Below are 21,817 nucleotides of genomic sequence, written 5' to 3'. Positions count from 1 at the left end.
ATTTATTGCTTCTATTGGAAATTAATAAAAACCCATTATTAACAACCTTTTGCGAGGAACCTAGGAGTGATTTTTGACTCTAATCTAACGTTTGACAAACAGATTAATGCTGTAATCAAGACCAGTTTCCTTAACCTTTGGCTACTTGCTAAAGTGAAGCCATTTCTCTATTTTAGAGACTTTGAAAGAGCTATCCATGGCTTCATTTCATCTCGCCTCGACTACTGTAATAGTCTTCACTCTGAAGTTAGTCTGTCATCAATTAGCCATCTGCATCATGATTACTAACTGGCACATGCAAGCGAGGCCACATATCCCCCATACTGGCATCATTACACTGGCTGCCAGTTAGTTTTAGAATTAATTTTAAGATTTTATTATTTATTTTTAAGGCGTTGCACGGGTTAGCACCCTCATACCTTTCTGATCTTTTAAATTGGTACACTCCAATGTAGCTTGCCATCACCAATGTGTGAATGTGTGCGTGAATGGGTGAATGACTGAATGTAGTGTAAAGCACTTTGGGGTCCTTAGGGACTAAGTAAAGTGTTATACAAATAAAGGCCAATTACTCCTGCAAGATCACTGAGGTCTGCGGATCAATTGCTCCTGCCTGTCCCGAGGTCCAGATTTAAGCACAGAGGAGATCGGGCCTTTGCTGCTCCTAAATTGCGGAACAAACTTCCCCTTCACATCAGGACCTCACCAACATTGGACACTTTTAAAACCTGTCTGAAAACCCACTTTTACTCCATGACTTTTAAATCAGAATAAGTTTGTATTACTTTTATTTATCTTACTTCTTACTCAAATCTTTTAATTTTATGATTCTTTTTCTTAACTTTTATCATGTCTGTGTATGTTTTTATTTCTTTTGATTATCTTAATTGTACAGCACCTTGGTCAACATTTGTTGTTTTAAATGTGCTATATAAATAAATTTGACTTTGACTTTGAACAATTGACTATACTGGATATCTCTGTATCTACTCACATGGCTGCTGTAATTGCGTGAATGTTAATACATTTGTTGTGCAATACCTTTGAGGTTATAAACAAAAACAGAATCAATACCAACTTGTAAATATAAACATAAGCAGAATGAGTATCAACAAGTAGCCACTTTCGGCAGGAATTGTTCTCCACACCTCCCACAAACTGCACTACATGAAATTTCCCCTGTGTCCTGTGGTGTGCCAATATCCACGCTGCCAGGGATCTAGAAAGCAGCTGACTAAGAACCAAAACAATGGTATGTGACATCCCAGTGCTTTCGTGGGCTGGCCATTTGTGTTTTCTTTGTGGTTTTGCTTTGTCATCAACAGTATTGCTTTTCTACTTTCTGCCACAAAGGCAACAATAATCTCTGGAAGCCCCCAGGATCAAAGCATGCATGGCAACAGCCAGAGGGTGGTTTGGGGGGCTATTTCGCCATCAGCCACTACTGTGCAGCGCTCAGTCTAGCATGAGACAGCCAAGGGTGAGCAACCAAGTTTTCACACATTAAAGGTGCTAAGGTGGACCAAGCACTCCGGGAATACCACCAGCCCACGGGAGAGAAGCGTGCCATCATGTTTAAGACAAGCTACCGGCATGAGGTGCACAAGGAAAAGTATGAGCGCTCGGATATCTTTGAGGATGATGCTGAAGAATCTGCAGGTATCTCAGCCATCCAGGGCTGGGAGAGCCTCCAGGAGCTCAACAGCCGTTTTGCCCGGTACATCAACAGGGCAAGAGTCTTAGAGCAGCGCAATGCCGTGTTCCGCAAGCAGCTGGAGACACTGCAGCGAATGGAAGAGGCCAGCGGCTTGGAGGAAGCCTTCACAGAGCAGATTGAAGTCAACAGGCAACGCATTCGAGAGCTGTTCTCCGACCATGCCAAGCTGCAGCGGGAGCTGAAGGATGCTTGCCGCATGCTGGATGAATATACCAACAAGTAAGAGAGTGGGTAGTGGCTGGTGTTTTATGTGCGTAAGGAGTCAAACTTCTTCCTCAGATATGGAGTAATGAGAAAAATGTCGTTACTATAGAAATGTCATTAAAATGCTAATGAACCCAATACTAAGATGATGATGACAATTGTTGCAAGAAGCGTGGCATTTTTTAAAAAAGCCTTCAAATGATCCTATTCTATAAGCAAGAATTGGAATACGGCAGTCAGGAAAATTTGTTATAAATGGTTTAAATCATATGTGCTATACTGTGTCACTAGTAATTATAAAACACAATGTTAGACATTAAATTGTGATAATGCCGCGAACTGTATAAAGGAATCAGATTATATACTTTTATATACTTTTTTTCTTTTACCCATAACAAAAAAGCAACACAAGCAAATATCCATCCACCCATTTTCTAATGCTTATCCACTCCAGGGTCATAAGGAAAAGTCTCAAATGTTTGTGAAGTAAAGCCCGAAGTATATCCATGGCTCCAGTATACTATTAGGAAAACAAGGGGGAGGGAGAGAGCGAGATATTTCTTTTGTAAATAAGGTGAATCAGTTGATTAATTGGAACTGTCTAGAAAGGCCTTGTAATCATTTATCTGCAGGCAGTCTTGCTGCATTATTGATCAGTTAAGAATAACATTAACCAGCTTTGGTTGAATTAGCAGATAAAGGCAGGTGGATTTCAGCATGTATAATCGGGATTTTTTTACTATGACACATTACAAATACAACAGAGTTTGTTCAGCTATCCCTTCTCACTGTGAGCTTACCATGTCAGCAGGGCATTATATATAAATAATGTGGTGGTATATAGTGTAATCACTGCACTCTGGCTTTATATGAACACATAAATGAGTTCTTTTGTCATTCAGATACAGAAATGAATGTGATTATCAGGAGCAGCTTCGAGGCACACTGGAACAGTTAAACAAGGTAATATCTATAGTTAAAGCTATGTTTGTTTAAGCACCCCTACAAAAGGACATTTATGACTGCGTTTCAGTAAATGTGCACTGTTACTCTCTAACATTTAAGTGTGGAGCATGTGTAAGTAAAAATATAAAAACCTTCGCTGATGATATTTTGGAAAAATGAAAGTTTGCCTTTTTTCCAATGCATTCTTCTATGGGGCGCTGTTTGTAAAGTGAAACATGCTGAAATTAACGGCAACATTTTTCCACATTTAGCTCAAAACCTTACAAAAACATATTTTTTCGAGTAATTTTTTACAACATTTAGTAAAATATTTGTAACTTTTCATCAAATGTTAAATATTAAATCTAAATATTATATTTAAATCTAAATGTTAAATGTTAAATCTAAATGTTAAATGTTAAATCTAAATGTTAAATGTTAAATCTAAATCTAAATGTTAAATCTAAATGCTAAATGTTAAATGTTAAACCTAAATATTTAGGCTAATATGCAAATTTATTGTACGGATCAACGGAAATACCAAAATAAAAGCTTCCCGAAAACCTCTGGTGCAAAATTGTGTCTGTTCTCCTCCTCACTTCTCCCCGCCATGTGCTGCTTCACTTCTTGCCTACGAGCATGTCCAGCGATTTTGCTGGACATGTGCTGCAGCGATTGTGAAGTGAAGACTGCAGCTACTAAGAGTGCACTACTGCTGAACCTTTGGATGGCCGACAAAACGGATCTTCCGATGTTTTCAGCTAAATCGCCGGACGTGCTTTCTCATGGTCGGGTTATGGCTGAATTCCAGTGGAATGACGGTCCCGCCATAATAGACGTTTCAGCCATGTGTTCCAGCCCTAAACCTAACCTTATCCCTAACTATAACCATATTCCTAACCTTTACTAGCAGTTAAATGACGTAAAATAGTGTTTTCCAAATCGATCTTTAGAAAATGAACGAACATGTGTAGATTGAGTCCAAACGGTTCTCATGTGCTCTCCTTTTTCCGATGCCATAATTTAGGAACATGTTGGGTACCCGAAAGCATAAAATGTTGACAATTTGTCACCTAGCGAAAATTATTACGCTTTGGGAGTGAGAACGAACGTGTCTGACCACTACCGGCACACTTTTGCACCGGAGGTTTTCGGAAAGCTTTTATTTTGGTATTTCCGCTGATCCGTGCAATAAATTTGCATGTTAGCCTAAACATTTAGATTTAACATTTAACATTTAGCATTTAGATTTAACATTTAGATTTAGATTTAAATATAATATTTAGATTTAACATTTAACATTTAGATTTAAATATAATATTTAGATTTAACATTTAGATTTAACATTTAGATTTAGATTTAAATATAATATTTAGATTTAACATTTAACATTTAGATTGAATATTTAACATTTAGATTTAACATTTAAAATTCTGTTTTAAATATGAAAAGTTACAAATATTTTACTAAATGTTGTAAAAAAAAGACTTGTTTTGAGCTAAATGTGGAAAAATGTTGCCGTTAATTTCAGCATGTTTCACTTTACAAACGGCGCCCCATATTCTTCTGTATTTTAAAAATTGACGAAAAGCAGAACCACAATGAAAAGATATTTCATCTGAAAAAAAAAATATCAGTATAAAGGATCAGATATAATTCATTTAGATTGAAAATACCAGAGCGCTACCACTATGACACTTTGTGGGACAGTAGAGAATTTTCTTCATTGTTATTTGAATGCAGTCTGCCACTGATGTTTTTGTTAAAGAAAAAAAAAATAACATTGTGGCACTCAATTATTTTTTCCTCTCTTGGGTCTCTTTACCTGCAGGAGGCTGACAGCGCTCTGCTGAGAAACCTGGAGTACCAGATCCAGTCTCAGTTTCTGCAGGATGACATCAGTTCCACCAGAGACAGACACAAGAAGGTCAGTACTCTAATGGGAAATGATCAAAGTTAACCTAAACCAAAAAAAGGAAATTACTTATTGAGCTTTGCTAACTACTAATCCTCTTAAGATCTTATTTAATCATACATGAAGTATTCTCAGCAAGAAGGCAGTAAGAGCTCACTGAGATCTGACTTCTATCCTGGCAGTGAATAGTATTAACAGCCATCATAGCGACATAGCAACGAAGCATGTTTGCCTAAGTCACCGAGATTACTATATTCTATTTCATATTTATCTCCTTTTTTATATACATGGCAATATCTTTTCTTGATTGAATACTATGATTGCTACTTGAAAGATTTACAGCGCACCAGATTCTCCTGAGGCTAAATGTAGTCTGCAAAAGCACTACTTTATTAAACATTACTAGAATAACATGGACTTTTTTCTGCATATTTACACGAGATTATCATTGCCTAACTCGTGTTTAGGGTTCATAATTAGCAATGCCAATACTTTAGTTGCTATCAGCAGATATTATACTGCTGAAAAAAAGAAAACGTAGAAAAAAGGCAAAGTCATTGTTGTGCTTTGTGCATTAAGTTTCCTTCAAAACTAATTTGCAGTAACAAATTATGCAAATTTAAAGGGAAAATAAGCAAATGCTGTAATGACGTGGATTAGAGGTTTCTCTAAAAATGCTCTGCTTGTTTATGCCATGTGTCTTTAAAACATCGATTAAAATGGTTAAAACTCTATAAAACACAATTTTTTTTATCAACTACAAACAAAGAGCGCTCATATAATAACCCCCTTTCAGTGTTTAATTACGCTCTGGCATCTTGAAATTGTTTTTTGACAACATAAATAAACTCAAGAGAGTTTTTTTGGTCTCGATTTATTGCCTATTCCCCACTCAGTCCTGTTCCTTTTGACCAGGCAGCCCACCTCAGGCTGCAACTCTTTGTTGTGACTCAAATCCTTGAAATTATTGCCAGTGGATATATTATGATGTTCCTGGGGATTTGTGAATTTACTGTCGGTGATGTGAGCGCGGAAAGTATTGCTCAGAAAATGCTCATCATATGACTGCAAAGCACATAGAAAAAATAAAAATAGACCCTCTTTTGTGATGTAGCAATAGCTAGAAGGTCCAAAACAATGGGTGCAAAAACACTGAAACAAAACAAAACAGCATACTTTGCACAGAATTTCATGCCTAAGCATTTTCTCTCCTTTTTACTTTCACCCAGCGGCGTGTTTGGTAATGAATTAATACATGACTCTGCAATACTGAGATCATGAGCAGATCAATGGGCACTACTGTCAGTGTATTATGTCAGAAATAATAGAGTCCTCTCACATGAATATTGGGCTTGTGGTCTCGAGCTTTGAAGTATCCTTGTGGAAAGACTCTGAGCTCAGCCTATTACAAAAGGATTTGGACAGAAAGTCTCGGCCATGCTCGAAGTAAATGTTGTGCCATTTATAAATACATTTCAGCTAAATGAAAGCCTTTTATCAAATATTTCATTTTCAGCTGATTTTCAATAGATTGTGATAAAGAAAAGAGAAAGGTTTGTTAGCTGAAGATTTTAGTCTACAAAGTGGAAGAGTTACAGATTTATTATTTTTATTTTCATTCTACTTTTGCAGAGTTTTCTTACTAAAACTTTCCTTTTATATTGTCTTTCTCTCCATAGAACCTCGCAGAGATCCAAACCTATGTAAACATTTTAAAGCAAATCAACCAGACGCTCCCCCTTGTTCCCAATGTGTCAGTTGGCATCTCCGAGGTGAGGTCACTAATGCTGTCATTGTGTGTGTGTGTGTGTGTGTGTGTGTGCGAGTGTGCATGGCCCTCCCTGGGGGAGAAGATGGTGTTTGCATGTGTGCCAGCCCCGGTTACATGTCTGGGGTTGATGAGGTTACTGGCTTCTCTGTCCAATTGGTTGCCTGTGACTGCATCTGTTTTTGTATACGTGTGTGAGTGCATGTGCAGAAAGCACAGGAGAGAGACAGTCACAGTGCCATCCAGACACATTGACAGGCCTGCAGTATGAGAGTGTCAGGGCACATAATGAAGCAAATGCTGTGAAGAACGGCTGTGCATGCTAATTTTCTAGTAGCGGCGCCACAGTGACAAGCGTTTGTGTGGCAAATTGGAGATTTATTTATATAAACATTTCTCAGAGGCATGTTGACTCTAAATGCAGAAATTGTTTAATTGGTTGGATTAAGTCTCTGCGGGTACTAACAAAGAGCCACAACTCTTGGCTCTGCTGTGCTGAGCTGACATCCAGTGGAAAATAAAGTGTAAGCAAGTGGGCATGACTTGTGCATGTGTGGCAGTTCCAGATGTTTCCACAAAAGACAAAGGAGGACACTGATTGCTGATGAAAATGGAAACTGTGTGGCCTTTGGAATTGACAGACCACTTTGAATTGCTAGATATAATTTTGTTGCACATGTACAATGACAATAAAGGGGTGTTTTATTTTATTCTACACTCTAGTCTAGTCTATTATATTTAACTGGGTTGAAATGGGGGTATTCTTTCTTCTGAAAAAGATAAATGAGGTATTCTTTGGGGTATAGTCACCCTACAGGGAGGTTTCAAGAACATCAAATACATATATACTGCAGATTACTGAAACTACCAGTTTGCCCAGTAAGACTTTAATATGTCACATTGTATTTATGTTGTCTTTCATGTCATCTTGAGCTCTAGAACTCAAAGCATGTCTTTTCAGAGAAATATTTGCATGGCCATTTTTTGAGAAAATTGTGAGACATCACTTCTCCTCAACAAAACTTTAAATCAAATCAAATCAAATCACTTTTATTGTCACATCACATGTGCAGGCACACTGGCACAGCACATGCGAGTGAAATTCTTGTGTGCGAGCCCCACAAGCAACAGAGATGTGCAAACACAACAACACAAACGAGCAAAATACAAGAATGGCCAACCTGAAACTAATAAATATATGTACAATATATAATAGTGTATGCATTTCTGGATGTGTATACTAAATATTTTCCTGTGTGTGTGTGTGTGTGTGTGTGTGTGTGTGTGTGTGTGTGTGTATACACATTTTTACAAATTAAATAGTAAAAAAATAATAATAATAATAATAATAATAATAATAATAAAATATATAAAATATACAGAGTTGAATATGTGCAAAACAAGTGGCATTTATATACAGTGTGGAGTGCATAATGTTGAAGTTCCAGTAGTGAAGCTGAGGTGTCTATGACGTGTTCAGCAGTCTGATGGCCTGATGGAAAAAGCTGTCTCTCAGTCTGCTGGTACGGGACCGGATGCTGCAGAACCTCCTTCCTGATGGAAGCAGTCTGAACAGTTTATGGCTGGGGTGACTGGAGTCCTTGATGATCCTCCCCGCTTTCCTCAGGCAGCGCTTCCTGTAGATGTCTTGGAGGGAGGGAAGCTCACCTCCAATTATCCGTTCAGAGCACCGCACTACTTGCTGGAGAGCTTTGCAGTTGTAGGCGGTGCTGTTGCCATACCAGGTGGTGATGCATCCAGTGAGGATGCTCTCAATGGCACAGTGATAGAAGGTCCTGAGGATGCGGGGGCTCATGCCGAATCTTTTCAGTCTCCTGAGAAAGAAGAGGCGCTGCTGCGCCTTCTTCACTGTTTTGTTTGTGTGTACTGACCACGTAAGATCCTCAGCCAGATGTACTCCAAGGAACCGGAAGCTGCTCACTCTCTCCACAGCAGCGCCGTTGATGGTGATGGGGGTGTGTACTTCTCTGCACCTCCGGAAGTCCACTATCAACTCCTTTGTCTTTGCGACGTTGAGGGTGAGATGGTTGTCTTGACACCAGTGGGTCAGGGCGCTGACCTCCTCCCTGTAAGCCGTCTCATCACCGTTGGTGATAAGACCCACCACTGTAGTGTCATCCGCAAACTTCACAATGATGTTGGAGTTGTTAGTGGCTGTGCAGTCGTAGGTGTAGAGTGAGTACAGGAGAGGGCTCAGTACACACCCCTGTGGAGCACCAGTGTTCAGTGTGACGGGGGATGAGGTGATGCTGCCCAGTCTGACCACCTGGCGTCTGTCAGACAGGAAGCTAAGGATCCAGCTGCAGAGGGAGCTGCTCAGTCCTAGATCCTGCAGTTTCCTGTCCAGCTTCGAGGGAACGATGGTATTGAATGCTGAGCTGTAATCTACAAACAGCATTCTCACATACGTGTCTCTCTTCTCCAGGTGTGACAGGGCAATGTGTAGTGTCAGGGCTATGGCATCATCAGTGGACCTGTTGTGGCGGTATGCAAACTGTAGAGGGTCCAGTGAGTCGGGTAGTGCAGAGCAGATGAAGTCCCTGACCAGCTTCTCGAAGCATTTGCTTACGATGGGGGTCAGGGCTACAGGTCGCCAGTCGTTCAATGAGGAGATGGTGGAGGATTTGGGTACAGGGACGATGGTGGCCATTTTGAAGCAGGCTGGGACTACAGACAGAGAGAGGGAAAGGTTGAAGATGTGTGTGAACACTCCAGCCAGCTGAGCCGCGCATGACCTGAGGACGCGGCCGGGAATCCCGTCCGGACCAGTAGCTTTGCGCGCGTTCACCTTCCTGAAGCACTTCCGCACATCCTCCTCAGACACAGTGTGCGCACTGACGTCATCCGCGGTGTGCACACTGTCCGGTCTCATGGTGTTCGCTGCGTCGAATCTAGCGTAGAATACGTTTAGATCCTCACACAGAGAGGCCGTGGTCTGCGGTGTGCTGGTTTTCCCTCTAAAGTCTGTGATCGTGTTTAGTCCCTGCCACATACTCCGAGGGTTGTCAAACTGTTGCTCCACCCTGTCCCTGTACTCACGTTTGGCTGCTTTGATCGTTATCCGGAGTTGGTAATGTGCGTGTTTGTAGTCCGATGTGTTCGCGGAGGCAAAGGCGGTGTTCCGTGCCGCCAGTGCCGCGCGAACATCTCCGTTAATCCAGGGTTTTTGATTTGGGAAGGATTTAACTGTTCTGGATGGGACGACATCTTCCACGCATTTCCTGATAAATCCACAGACTGAGTCTGTGTATTCATCAATGTCTCTGGCGGCCACGTGAAACATTTCCCAGTCCGCGTGATCAAAACAGTCCCGCAGCGCAGACTCCGATTGGTCCGTCCAACAGTGCGCCGCCCTCCGGGTTGGAGCTTCCTGTTTCAGCTTCTGCCTGTAGGCGGGCAGGAGCAGGATGGAGCAGTGATCTGATTGGCCGAATGGGGCGCGGGGGAGGGCTTTGTACGCATCCCGGAAAGAGGTGTAACAGTGGTCGAGTAGCCGGTTTCCACGTGTGTTAAAAAGGATGTGTTGATGGAGTTTTGGTGAGACTTTCTTCAGGTTTCCCTTATTAAAGTCTCCGGCTGTGATAAACGCTGCCTCTGGGTGTGCAGTTTCCTCACTGCTGATCGCGCTGTACAGTTCCCTGAGTGCACGGTCAGTGTCGGCTTGTGGGGGAATGTAAACAGCCGTAATAATCACTGCTGTAAATTCCCTCGGTAGCCAGAATGGCCGGCACTTAATCATCAGGTACTCCAGGTCCGGTGAGCAGAAGGATTTGACCGGGTGCACGTTCGCATAATCACACCAGCTGTTGTTGATCATGAAACACACACCACCGCCTCTGCTTTTCCCAGTAAGATCCTGTGACCTGTCCGCGCGATGCACGGAGAACCCCGGTAGTTGTATTGCGGAGTCCGGTACCTTGTCCGATAGCCAGGTTTCTGTGAGGCAGATCACGCAGCAGTCCCGCATCTCTCGCTGGAATGAGATCTGTGCCCGAAGCTCGCACATCTTGTTCTCCAGAGACTGCACATTAGCCAGTAATAAACTGGGTAACGGTGGTCTGTTAGTGCGCCGTCTCAGTCGAACCAGAACGCCAGATCTTCTCCCTCTGCGTCGGCGTTTGCGGCCTCCAGGGCCAGAGAACAAAGGCGTCTCAGGTGAGATGAATGGGGGGTCTGCAAACGGAGCGTCCGTGTTGCAAAACTTGAACTCCGGAAAGTTATAAGAAAGACCGTCTTTTATGTCTAGTAAGGTTTGTCGGTCGTACACAAGGAGACAAGTGCTGCTCGTGAAAAAATAAAGGAAAAGTAAAATTAATAATATTTATTGGTAGCAGTAATTAGTTTAAAGTACATGTGAAGTGTTTTGTATGTTTCTTGGTTTCTTTTTAGTTGTTTTGAATGGAAAAAATGAAATAAACGTATTTCTCTAAACCTTTAAGCTATATAATAACAATTAAGCTATTTCAGTCTTATAAATGGATGCCTTTTAAAGGACAGAGAAGCACACCAGCTTGTGACTTCAGTGATGCAGATGTGACTGTCTCTATCTTTCAGGCAAGATTAAAAAAAAAACCCATTCTGGGCACATTGTGAGCCAAGCTGATCTCTGTATACTGTATTTGACTAACTGACCTGCCAGCTGTTTGAATGCCTTGCCATGAATGTAATGTGAGTAACTATGAACATTTATCAGATCCCAATTTATCTTTATTTCTACTTGCAGCCTTTAGTTTAAGATGACCTAAAAAGTGTAAATTTCAGAAACGTCCTCTTAGCTTAACCTTTTATTGACAGCAGAACAGCCGTACGTATTAGAGATTGTCAGAGTAGTACAGACTTTTACTGCAGTAGCTGATGATACGTTTCAAGTATGGATTGGAAAAAAATGTACAAATGTTAATAATGTCACTTTCAACGACAACAGCAGAAAAGCCAGTAAGTATTGAAAATTACAAACTGTTAGATCTAAAAGGAATGCATTTCAAATTAACATAAAAAGCCACAAAATTCATTGAAAATTCCTTACTTCGGGAAGAGAGACCTTACTGCTGGCTAAGTATGTGTGGTATTACCTTCATTTTGTAGAGACACACTGCATTTGTCTGCATGTCTTCACTGATTTGTGCTCCATGTGTGAAGGAGCAGGAGAAGCTGTTGGCCCAAAAAAAAGTACCAGTGCTACAGAGTCAGCTGGAGGAATACAAGAGTGCCCTCTGCCAGCTGCAGGCCCAGAAACAGCGACTACAGACTGAGGTGGGTCACCATGACAACAGGAGGTTTCGCCTTAATTACATCATGTTTTTTCTTTTTTGTTTTATTTCCTTTGCTCTTTTTTTTTTATTGCCAAGCTGATATTTATAGAAGCACACAAAAGGATTTCTCAAAGGAGCCAAGAGTGTTTTTATTAGAGGAAAACTATATTCCACAAAGACCAGTCCAAACTCCCAGTGGCTGCTGTAACTAAGCTCACTTTTAGAGTTAACTGATGATTCATTTGGTCTAATTCTGCAAACATTATTCAGTTGCAAAATACACATCTGAAAGACTACAATATCACACTGCTCATTATTTGATTTTTCTCAGACCAAAATTCCAAAATCAGAATTTATTCTGATATCTTTGCACATTTGAAAAGCTGCATTTTGTGTGCTTTTGTGCTGCGTATGTATTTCCTTGTCTAATTAATCAATCCTTTCCATTCTAATGCATAGAGTGGGCTGTTATACAATTTATTTACAATAGTTTGCATTTTTCAGTATATATATATATCAATCCACTGTTCTATAAATTGTGTTTCAGTCTTTTTTTTTCTACACTTGGATCTGTAAGATATCCATATCAGTGGACATCCTTAGATATACATACAACTCTCGCTCTAAGTGCAAAATCCTGGACTGAGAAATAAGGATCCTTTAAAGCTATTCTAGTAAAATTCAAAAGTTGAAACACGAAGCTTGAAATGGAGGTTACAGGTTCCCTTTAAATAGGTTTTCACCTAACAGCGTCATTATGTCACAGCAAAAGATGCCGCAAATGTGCCAGTAGGTGTCAGCAACGGCCCTGCTATGGAAGATTAATAAGCTAAAAGGTAGAGTTTTGTCAAAGTAGTGTGTCCTTTCATGAAAGAGAAACACAGCAGTGCTTTATTTCAATAGCACAGATAACTCAAAAATAAATATATTGTCTGCACTGATTTCAAAGCACGTTCTTTCATCTGGCTGCGTTGCTTTTGATATAAAACCTCTGCTATATGCACAAATAACAATCTTCAGTCAGCTTTCGTTATGCACTTTACATACCTGTCTATTTGATCCTGCAGGTATAATAAAGATGCATACAGTGGCATTTAGTTCATTCTCAATATTTCTTAGACACATTGCATTACCGCTAATAACGTGAATTTCTCCTTGAAATCACCCTTGTCTATTCTTCTCTGCCTCTTTCTATTCTATCAGAGTACAATGTTGGAGCAAGCCATCAAAAACACCCAGGAGAGCTATGACGATGAGATCCAAATGTACAATGAGAAAATCGAATCTCTGCGGAAAGGGATTGAGGAAACTGAGAGGTCCTTGGATAAGTACACCAACGAATGTCGCCACCTGGCAATGTATCAGACATCCCTTGAGAATGAGCTGGAGAGGTACAAGAGGATCATTGAGAATGAAGATAACAGGTAAGCTAACACCACTTTGCTTCTATTACACCTAAAGACACACTCGCACACACCTGAATGAGAACATTAGTTGCTCACTTCACTGAGTGATCACTAACAAGAATGTCACATACTGCTGGTGCCCAGTAAATCTGATACAGAGCAATAAATTCATTTAAATGAACAAATTATCACATGGCTAAAAAGGTTTAATCACACAGTCAGCGTGAGCATAGTCTTGCAGCTGCTAAAATAAATGTAATTTAAAAATAATAATAATAAATTTTAAAAAATAAATTAATTTTCTGAGATCAGCATAGATTCAGGCAGTGCACACTTCTATAAATATGATCTCTCTTAGGACCCTACAATAATAGAGAGAAACAATCAGAGAGCCCTCTATGAGAAAGCCTTTGGCAATGGAGCTGTTTTTATTAACAGGCTGAGAAGTGATGGGAAAAAGAAAAGAAAAAATAGAACACGTTCAAAACAAGACAAATTTGATGTACCTCTTGCAAAATATCCTTTTAATTGTGTGTAAAAACTTCAAAATGTAAAACATTAATACTGTCATGGGTAATTTGTAATTGGACAAGTATTTTTATGTATCACCTTTGTGGCTTTTTTGACACTTAAAGCTAAAACTGCCAGCATAACTTCCAGGGTCACTTTCTTGAAAGACCTTTGGTCACTTGGCCTAAGGCGTCAATGGAGGTTAGATTTGCTCCTTGTGACACTCAGTAGGTTTATTTTCTCTGCACAATCCACCAACAGATGGCACCGTGTGACAACAAATGTGTCCTTCCTTACCAGCTCAAGGCTTTTTGTTTTCATGTAAGATTGCCTATATTTAGGTCATTTTATGTGTTATGTGTTATTTCATACTTTGAATCATATGAATGATCAGGTTCCCCTGCACAGGAAAACTGTTCAGAACATCACCGTGTAACAATTTACTGCTCCCTTTACTGTAGGTTGAATTCAGCAATAATTGGCACTCCCATTACCCTGCTTACCCCTAATTACCGCTACACTCCCAGATCTACTGCATCAAGCAGAGGGAGAGGTAAGATCACCAAGAACATAAAACATAAAACAGCTAGTTTCAGTCGCAGTCGTTATAGTTGAGACACCAACATGTGTCCTTAAAGATTATGTCTAACAAAAGCAATTTCCTTATAATATTTAGAATGTACAAAGATTTAATAGTGCTGGTGTATACATTTTTAAATTTTATTTATTTATATCTAGTTGACCTAAACCTCATTTGTGTCTAGATATCACACAGGCTATTCAGGAGATCACCAGTATCAAGCCACGACAGAAGATAATGGTTAAGAAGGGCCTGAAGAAGAAGGATCTGACCCCAAAAGATGTGATGGATAGTGGCCAGGAGGAAGAAAACAGAGCCAGTGGAGAGGGTCCAAATGAAGAAACGACGGGGGTCAAGTCTGAGGAGGTGCAAGAGGAGGGGGTGAAGAGAGAAGAGCAGAGACCTGCTTTCAGTGGAGTGTCTCCACAGGATGTTCCAGATGGAGCTCAGATTAGCAAAGCCTTTGACACTCTCTGTAACATTGTCAGAGAAAGAATGAGGAAATACAAGAAGCCTGAACCAATCGCTGATTTCTACACCAAGGGTCGTTATGTGCTTGTCACCGGTGACGGAAGCTACCTAGATCCCTGCTTCTACACCTCCACACCATCAGCTGGCCACATCTTTGTTACTATCAGAGATGGAATGATGGCTCCCTATGAACCTTATGGGCGTGACACACCATCCCCTCCACCTCCTCAACCCATGATAGATCCTAGGCCTCTCAGTCCAACCGTGCCCACCTCTGGAGGAGAAGGAAAGGAGGATAAAAAGGGTGGAATACAAAAGGATAATGGAGAAAAAGGTAAAAACAACAATAGAGAGCCTCAACCTCACTCAAAGGAGCCAAGACCAGTATCTCCACCCTCTGGCCCAAGCTCTGGCCCCAAAGATCCCACCCCAGGTGCTAAACATCCCAAGAAAACTAGGGATGACAACGGCCCAAGCGGGCCCACTCCAAAGCCTGCACCTCGTGGTGCCAGCACCAGCTCCAGTTCAAGTTCCAGCACTAGCACCAGCACCAGCTCGACTAGCTTTACTCCAGATGCCATGACTTACGAGAAGGTGGAGGTTGTGGAGTCTGTGGAAAAGTTCTCCAATGGCCGCAAGATGAAAGGTTATGAGGAAACTTCCGTGGTGGTGGAGACCATGATTGAGAAGTCCAGCAAGAAGAAACACTGAAACCATGTCACCTGACATAAAGGGTCAGAAAACCAGGACCCTACATGAGACAGGTTCTCTAGCTGGAAGATAATATTGATACACTCGGACTTCATAACCACCACTGTTTCTAAAACTACTGTTTTAACTCTAATGTTCTTGTCTCTTAGGGAGACCATCCACACATAAAGAGCAACTAGACATTCCTGCTTTGATAAACATTGCTCTTCCATTTGCTTGCAGTCTCTGGTCTTGCGTCCAGAATATGTTTTGCTGGTTCCATAAGTACTGCTGTTGTTGTTCGAGATATTCACCCATACTCATGCTGAGTCCTTTACTGTCTGAAAACTTGGAACAATGAAAAAAACAAAGCGCCACCTATAAAAAGAGAGAAAAAACACAAAAAACTGAAAACAAAAAGCTGGGCCACCCTTTTTGAACTATGTCTTAGAACTCTGACCTTCCCCTTTTTAGCTCAATTGTTCAATTGGATGCCACTGCCTGCCCTCAGCACAATTTTGCTGTGTATTAATTTGCTTTGATATATTTAATAATAAAAAAGACCCAAACATCAATTGATACATTGTTGTGTTTGCCTTCACATAACCAACATGTAGCAAGCACCTTATACGTTCTATTAATATATGATAAAAGTCTTTTTTACTGGACATTGTAGGTGCCTTTGAACATTTACAAATGGCTTAGAAGGTCTTACTGCAAAGGCTGCAGAAAAAAGAATAATAGGATTTTTTTTAATGTGACCATACCTTGTTCATAATGTAAGACAATTGTAGGAGACAAATATGATACAGAGTATGTAAAACACTTCAGAGAAGATTTCTAAGACGTATTTGAACAGATTAGTCTGAAATCTCACTTTATAAAAATGTATATATTACTTGGATTACTGCTATTAATTGTGCTAACTTATTTGAGTAAGATTGAATAATGGCTGAGATAATTAAAAGTCTCCATGCTAGTAATGGTCTTTTTCCACATTCTCTCCTCATACATGAACACTGATTTAAATTTCTGCCCAACAGAGGAAGTGGAAGTAAGCTGTAAAAGCAATTTACTGACATTAGATTTTAAGAGCAACAGTTGCTTACTTACATACCGAACTGCACACTGAAATTAGCACAGGCATTAGCATTCATTTTGGATTATGAGGCAGCCTGATGAATGCATATCTGATATTCACATTGCTTTTAGTTCGGGTTGCATCTGGGTAGCTAGTTCAGACAATTGCTAACTTTCTGCTCTTTGCTGCTGCTCGTTTTTCATCCTGAAAGAGTTTGTTTTGTAGGAAAGTAAGTGTTTTAGCTCTCTTTAGACGATCCTTATTTACATCCTAAAACATATGTCCAGAAAACACTTTATTTACTGAGTGAAGCCTCTTTGTTTTAAATATTTACAGTCAATAGGCTGTAAATAATTTATATGACAGTGATTTATTGGTGCTACATTTTGCTTCTATAAATAAAGGAAGTGTCTATAGTACCTAGGCAAGGAGCCTTTTAGGGGGGTTATTCTGTTTATTGAACAGCACAATACAGAATGAAAGAAGCCTGGGAAAGATTAGACGATTTCACTTGTTGATGTGTTTTACAGTAGGGTGACTGCTATCCCACGGTGATCCTGCCTGTGCTCCAGTTTTAGTGGAGCACAGGCAGCATCATGTAACCGAGAATGGCTGGTTTTCTACATGCATTCACTGTATTTCAAATCACTCAAGTGCTTTAATAAACAGCTGAATAGATTTATTATAGTCCATCAAAGATTATGAAATATGAACTGATGACTACAGGCTGCAAAATGAATTACACATTCTTTCCATGTTTATATAAACAGTGCATGTCACAAAAATATAAACAGAAAGAAATAGCACTGCTCTGTTTGCAAGATATTAAACTTTAAGTAGAATGGCACAGAAAATCATTTACAGTCACAAACTGTACAACATTTGGCAGAAGAGAGGTGTAGGGCAGTTAAAGCAAGAGCATGAAAGAGTGGCTTGTGTTTGCTTTATGTACAGTTCTGTAGAGTGTAAAAACCCAAGTGATATAGTTTGTTTTCTCTCTATAGAATAGATTATTGAAGGTTACACTTTTATCATGACTGGATTACAAGAAACATTCATCGAAGGGGCTAATTTTAACATCTGATAACAAAAATCAGAGACAGGAGAGGAACGGAGGTAGACCAAAGGGAGGATAACAAGGGACTTAGGAGAACTTAAGAGATGCAGTGAAATTTTAGAGAAGGACAGAGCGAGACTGCAGAAGGAAGATAGGTGATAGGTGAGCTGGCAACATGCAGATGGGATTCTAGTTGTTTTTACTGAGCAAACTCTTCAGACTTCTCTCTACAGCCTCATCCAGCTCCTCCTCCAGCTCCTCCTTTTTGGACATGGCCAGTTTGGACTGATAATCACGTACTATCTGGTCTATATAAGGGGCACTTTGTGTTCCGTGCAGCATGAGAGTCCACTCCTTCAGGACCCCTCGCTGTGGCTCGTCACCCTGAAAGCCCACCTCAAGGACCCAGGTCCCACGGGGGTCCTCTCCCCAGGTATGCGTGGTCATGAAGGGCCACTTGTCAAAGCCCACCTTGGAGTCATCATCACGGGGCCTTCGGCTCAACAGTATGGATTTTGTGCCCATTGGTGAGGTCATGTTGATGTTGAGGTCACCACGGCGGCTGGCATTGACAGTGACTACAGTCTGAACATGCTCCAGGTAGCGGACAAAGTTGTCCTTTCCCTGACAGGCTTCAGTGGTTATGGCCAGCACCAGCTTGTTACCAGACTGGATTTTACTGGGGAAGAAGAATCAGATTGGAGAAATGAAAACTACATGTTAGAGAAACATAGCAAAGTAACATAACAGCTATGAAAGAGAATGATGAAACAAGACCATGTAGTATGTGTAGTAAGTATTATATGGCCCTGGACAATGGCACTGGGAATCCCTGAATGTAATCGTGAGAGAACAGGTGAAAGAACCGTTACCTTTTACCTGCTCTTATTTTAATGTTCCAGTAAATACAGCACCTGACCTATTTTTTCAATAGAACCAGCCAACCCTGGCAAAAAAAGGAAGCGCCTTTTTTTCTTGTTCCCTCATTGCACAAAAGCATTCATGACTGTCATGTCTGATTAATTTACTCTGTACTTTTTTTGTTGCAGTGAGAATAATATGCTCTTTGGTCAACACTAAAAGACCACATACATGATATTCTAGAAGTAACCAGTTTGAAATGAGTCTAAAGCTTGTTTTCCAAAATTTAGAGCACAGATGTCATAATTTCTTCTTACTCAGTAATTTCACAGGTGTTCCCTATTTGCTAAATTGACTGGTAGTTGCATAGCACCTTTTTACTACAAGTCTCACACAGTGCTTTTATTCTAATAGACGTCTATTATTGCATATGATCAAAATTTCTACTGATTTCTAGGCTCATCATGAGATTTGCTGTTTGCTATGATAGCTGGTTTCTCAAGTGTTGTCGCTTTTTGGTTGGTAAGACATACTTTTATAATTCCCTGGGTGATGGGAAGAAAGAGTGGGAACACAGCAGGGTAGGGGTGGTGGCCAAAGGCTGTGAAGAGGCTTAATAACATTATTAGAGGCTAAGGCCACATCACAGCAGTGGGAAATGGGCCTGGTTTAGGGGGTGAAGAGAGGGAAGCAGAGAAGAAACACAGAAACTGAGAGAGAGAGACGCATGGAACAGCATTCAGTTTGAAAAATGATTAATAGGGCGCTATGCAGAGCACAGCGAGGTGAGTGCAGTGGTGAGCTGATTAAGTAAATTGCTATTCCCAGAAAAACAGAACAGCTCGTAGCGCAGTACTGCACAACAAGTTACACCCTGTGATAAGAAATTTGACATAGCCAAATATAAGAGCTTTGTTTTTTCTCCATCAACATTAGAAGTGTTATATGTAAAAAGCCCATACTGTAAAGAAGAAACACTTCTTTAAAAACATGTAGTTAATGTCTGGATGTACTACAACAGCTTTTCTTGGCATCTTCATTTTTAAAAGCATTATTCTTGGGGAGTTAACTCGTGATTTATTTTTTTATTACAGCGTGTGCATATGAACCTAAAAAGGGGATCTTGTATGCAGCAGCTGCATTGTGCCTATCAGTTAACATGCAAGAATAATTACAGCAGTCGGCCGTGGAGCAGGGACAGAGATGCCTCTGAAGGGCAGGACCAGTGGAGATTAAAAACAAACCTGCCACACAGCGTGGCACTGTGTTCCAGCTCCACTGATAATGAGAAGTTCTCCTCCAGCAAAGTAAGCTGCAGCGAGCCCGAGCAGCTATCAGATCAGTGCTGAGAGTGTGTTTGCTAGAATGGCGATGTTAGTGTTTATTGCTTTTCTCCGCTGATACAATATCATCAGAGGTGGGCTTGTTGTAATTATAGCTCTACCACAATAGAGGCAGCAAAAACCCTGCAGTGCTGCTTTGGAAACAGTGAACTGATGAAAAATATGGCACAGCCAGTATAGCTTTCAATACACCACTCAAAAGAAGAGAGAGGTTTCTTTTGGAGCTTCTTACCTATGAACATCACCCGCTACTCATTTTTCCCTGAGATATGAAAACCTTTTTCATCTCTGTGTAAAAAATAGGTTATTTTTTGTTTGGGGGTTTTGTTTTGTTTTTTGCACTGGAAGCTTAAATATCCAGATAATAATGGCAGTGTAAAGTCACCAGCACTCTGTATAAGAGAGCAGGTTCTTTCCACCATTTGCATGTGGTCTCTCCAGGGATGCAATAAAAGCTGTACCATGCTCTTTTTTTTTATCTGTCACTGAACTCAGGGGAGGGACACACAGACACACACAAGCACACAAAGGAACATTTTCACACCATGTTGTCGTGACTGAATCGTCTGTGAAGCTCTGATTAGAGACCGAAATAAGGTACTGTGGGTGTTGATGGTGGAAGAAAATACAAAGACGGACTGCATTCACTCAGCTTTTTATCTTCACCCACACACTGACACTTTCACAATACATGTTAAAGCATTACTTTAGGTCACACACATCTACACAAATGTACACCTCCGCCAGGATTGATGGCATTTCCAGGGAACTCCAAGCCTACTTGTGTTGCTCTAATTAGAGCAAATAAGAGGGATGGAGGAAACCACCAGGCATCGCACACTTAAGCTCAAAGCCTTACGATATGACAGATGAATGGATACCAGAACCCTTGTGACTGGTGCAGTGGTGGGGACAGGGGAATCAGAGGAAGGAATTAAGACAGAGATGGAGATTGGAAGCACAGTGAAGTGAAAGCAAGGCTGTAGATGGACAAAATACAGGGAAAGGTAATGTACTAATGTAGTGAGGATAAGACGAGAGGGAGGACGCATTAACTACAGCTGCATCTGTGAAATATGAGGGCAGAGACTGAAGCTGCCAGAGCTCGAACTGATGTAGTTAACATTATTTCATGTGAGAAATGCATCATGCTTAGAATGATATAGTCATTTTAAAGGAATCCCATCCAAAAAACTATATTGCCTCCTTCCCGCCAACTCCTGATGTAGCCACAACTTGATTACGCACTCAGACATATGACTCATAAAGGTTACTTGTAACAGGCATGCAGTTTTAAGCATGTTACATATTCCCTTCTGTGCTTTAGTAATTCTGTTGCTAAAGATGCTCCCCAGACATTTTGTAGACATAGATTTCTTGTGAGTGCACACTGGGAAACAACAATAGTAATGGTAACATTAGCAAATTAAAGGAAAACCAACAAAATTTTAAAGGTCTCGTGGAATCTCCTGGAGACAAGGACCAAAGCAGTTGTTTTAATGGTGGTGGAGTAGAACGTTACCTTAGACATCAGGTTAAAATCTCGCTTAGGTTGTGATATAGTTCACTGTGTACTTCATATTATTGCCATACTCAAACATTCAGTGACTGCTTGTATCCTATGGTTTGGAGTATTGACATCCTGGAAGAGACCACTCCCAGCAGAACAGAGGTGTTCCATCATAGGATAAATATAATTATCATCCATAGCAACTTTGTATTGATTTGTAGGAAAGCTTCGCACATATGACACATCTGGACCCAAACCATGCCAGCAGTTCCCCTACCCCTCACCCTCACGGCTTTAGAGAACCACCATATCACCTTTCTCCGTAGGCGATTGCAGGCTTTTCCTTTATTTTGTCCCCTATCTGTAGTTGTATTGACACAAAATCCTTCTGGTAAGTGCAGACTTCATGATGTGCACTCAGTCACTTCCCTTTAACAGATAAATTAGTCATCTGGTAAACTGAGCACATACGTTATTCTTCACGAT

The 21,817-nt window shown here is 40.6% G+C and overlaps 2 protein-coding genes across 2 annotated transcripts in view; one reads left to right on the top strand and one right to left on the bottom strand.

Annotated features, from left to right (window-relative positions):
* Positions 1-1,473: 1,473 nt before the first annotated feature.
* On the top strand, positions 1,474-16,040 carry bfsp1 (beaded filament structural protein 1). The gene is made up of 8 exons (XM_080868722.1): positions 1,474-1,936; positions 2,824-2,884; positions 4,698-4,793; positions 6,461-6,553; positions 11,710-11,823; positions 13,026-13,246; positions 14,200-14,291; positions 14,503-16,040. Exons 1-8 carry the CDS (start codon positions 1,572-1,574, stop codon positions 15,498-15,500), a joined length of 2,040 nt encoding a protein of 679 aa, XP_080724848.1. The 5' UTR covers positions 1,474-1,571; the 3' UTR covers positions 15,501-16,040.
* Positions 16,041-17,009: 969 nt separating this feature from the next.
* pcsk2 (proprotein convertase subtilisin/kexin type 2) overlaps positions 17,010-21,817 on the bottom strand; it is a 29,392-nt gene continuing 24,584 nt past the window's right edge. The window contains exon 12 of the mRNA XM_080869473.1: positions 17,010-18,296. Coding sequence (XP_080725599.1) covers positions 17,807-18,296 — 490 coding nt within the window. The 3' untranslated portion in view covers positions 17,010-17,806. The remainder of the gene's footprint in view (positions 18,297-21,817) is intronic.

The sequence above is a fragment of the Rhamphochromis sp. 'chilingali' genome, assembly GCF_963969265.1.
Source record: "Rhamphochromis sp. 'chilingali' genome assembly, chromosome: 20".
Lineage (NCBI taxonomy): Eukaryota > Metazoa > Chordata > Actinopteri > Cichliformes > Cichlidae > Rhamphochromis > Rhamphochromis sp. 'chilingali'.
The sequence above is the reverse complement of the archived record's forward strand: the minus strand, read 5'-3'. Positions and strand labels throughout refer to the sequence as shown.

What these genes read in the sequence shown, in the direction of transcription:
- bfsp1 (XM_080868722.1), top strand. Translation starts at nt 1,572, where the DNA reads ATGTTTAAGACAAGCTACCGGCATGAGGTGCACAAGGAAAAGTATGAG. An exon ending in CCAGAGACAGACACAAGAAG is followed by an intron (nt 4,794 to 6,460) that starts GTCAGTACTCTA and finishes TTCTCTCCATAG; the next exon opens with AACCTCGCAGAGATCCAAAC. An exon ending in ATTGAGAATGAAGATAACAG is followed by an intron (nt 13,247 to 14,199) that starts GTAAGCTAACAC and finishes CCTTTACTGTAG; the next exon opens with GTTGAATTCAGCAATAATTG.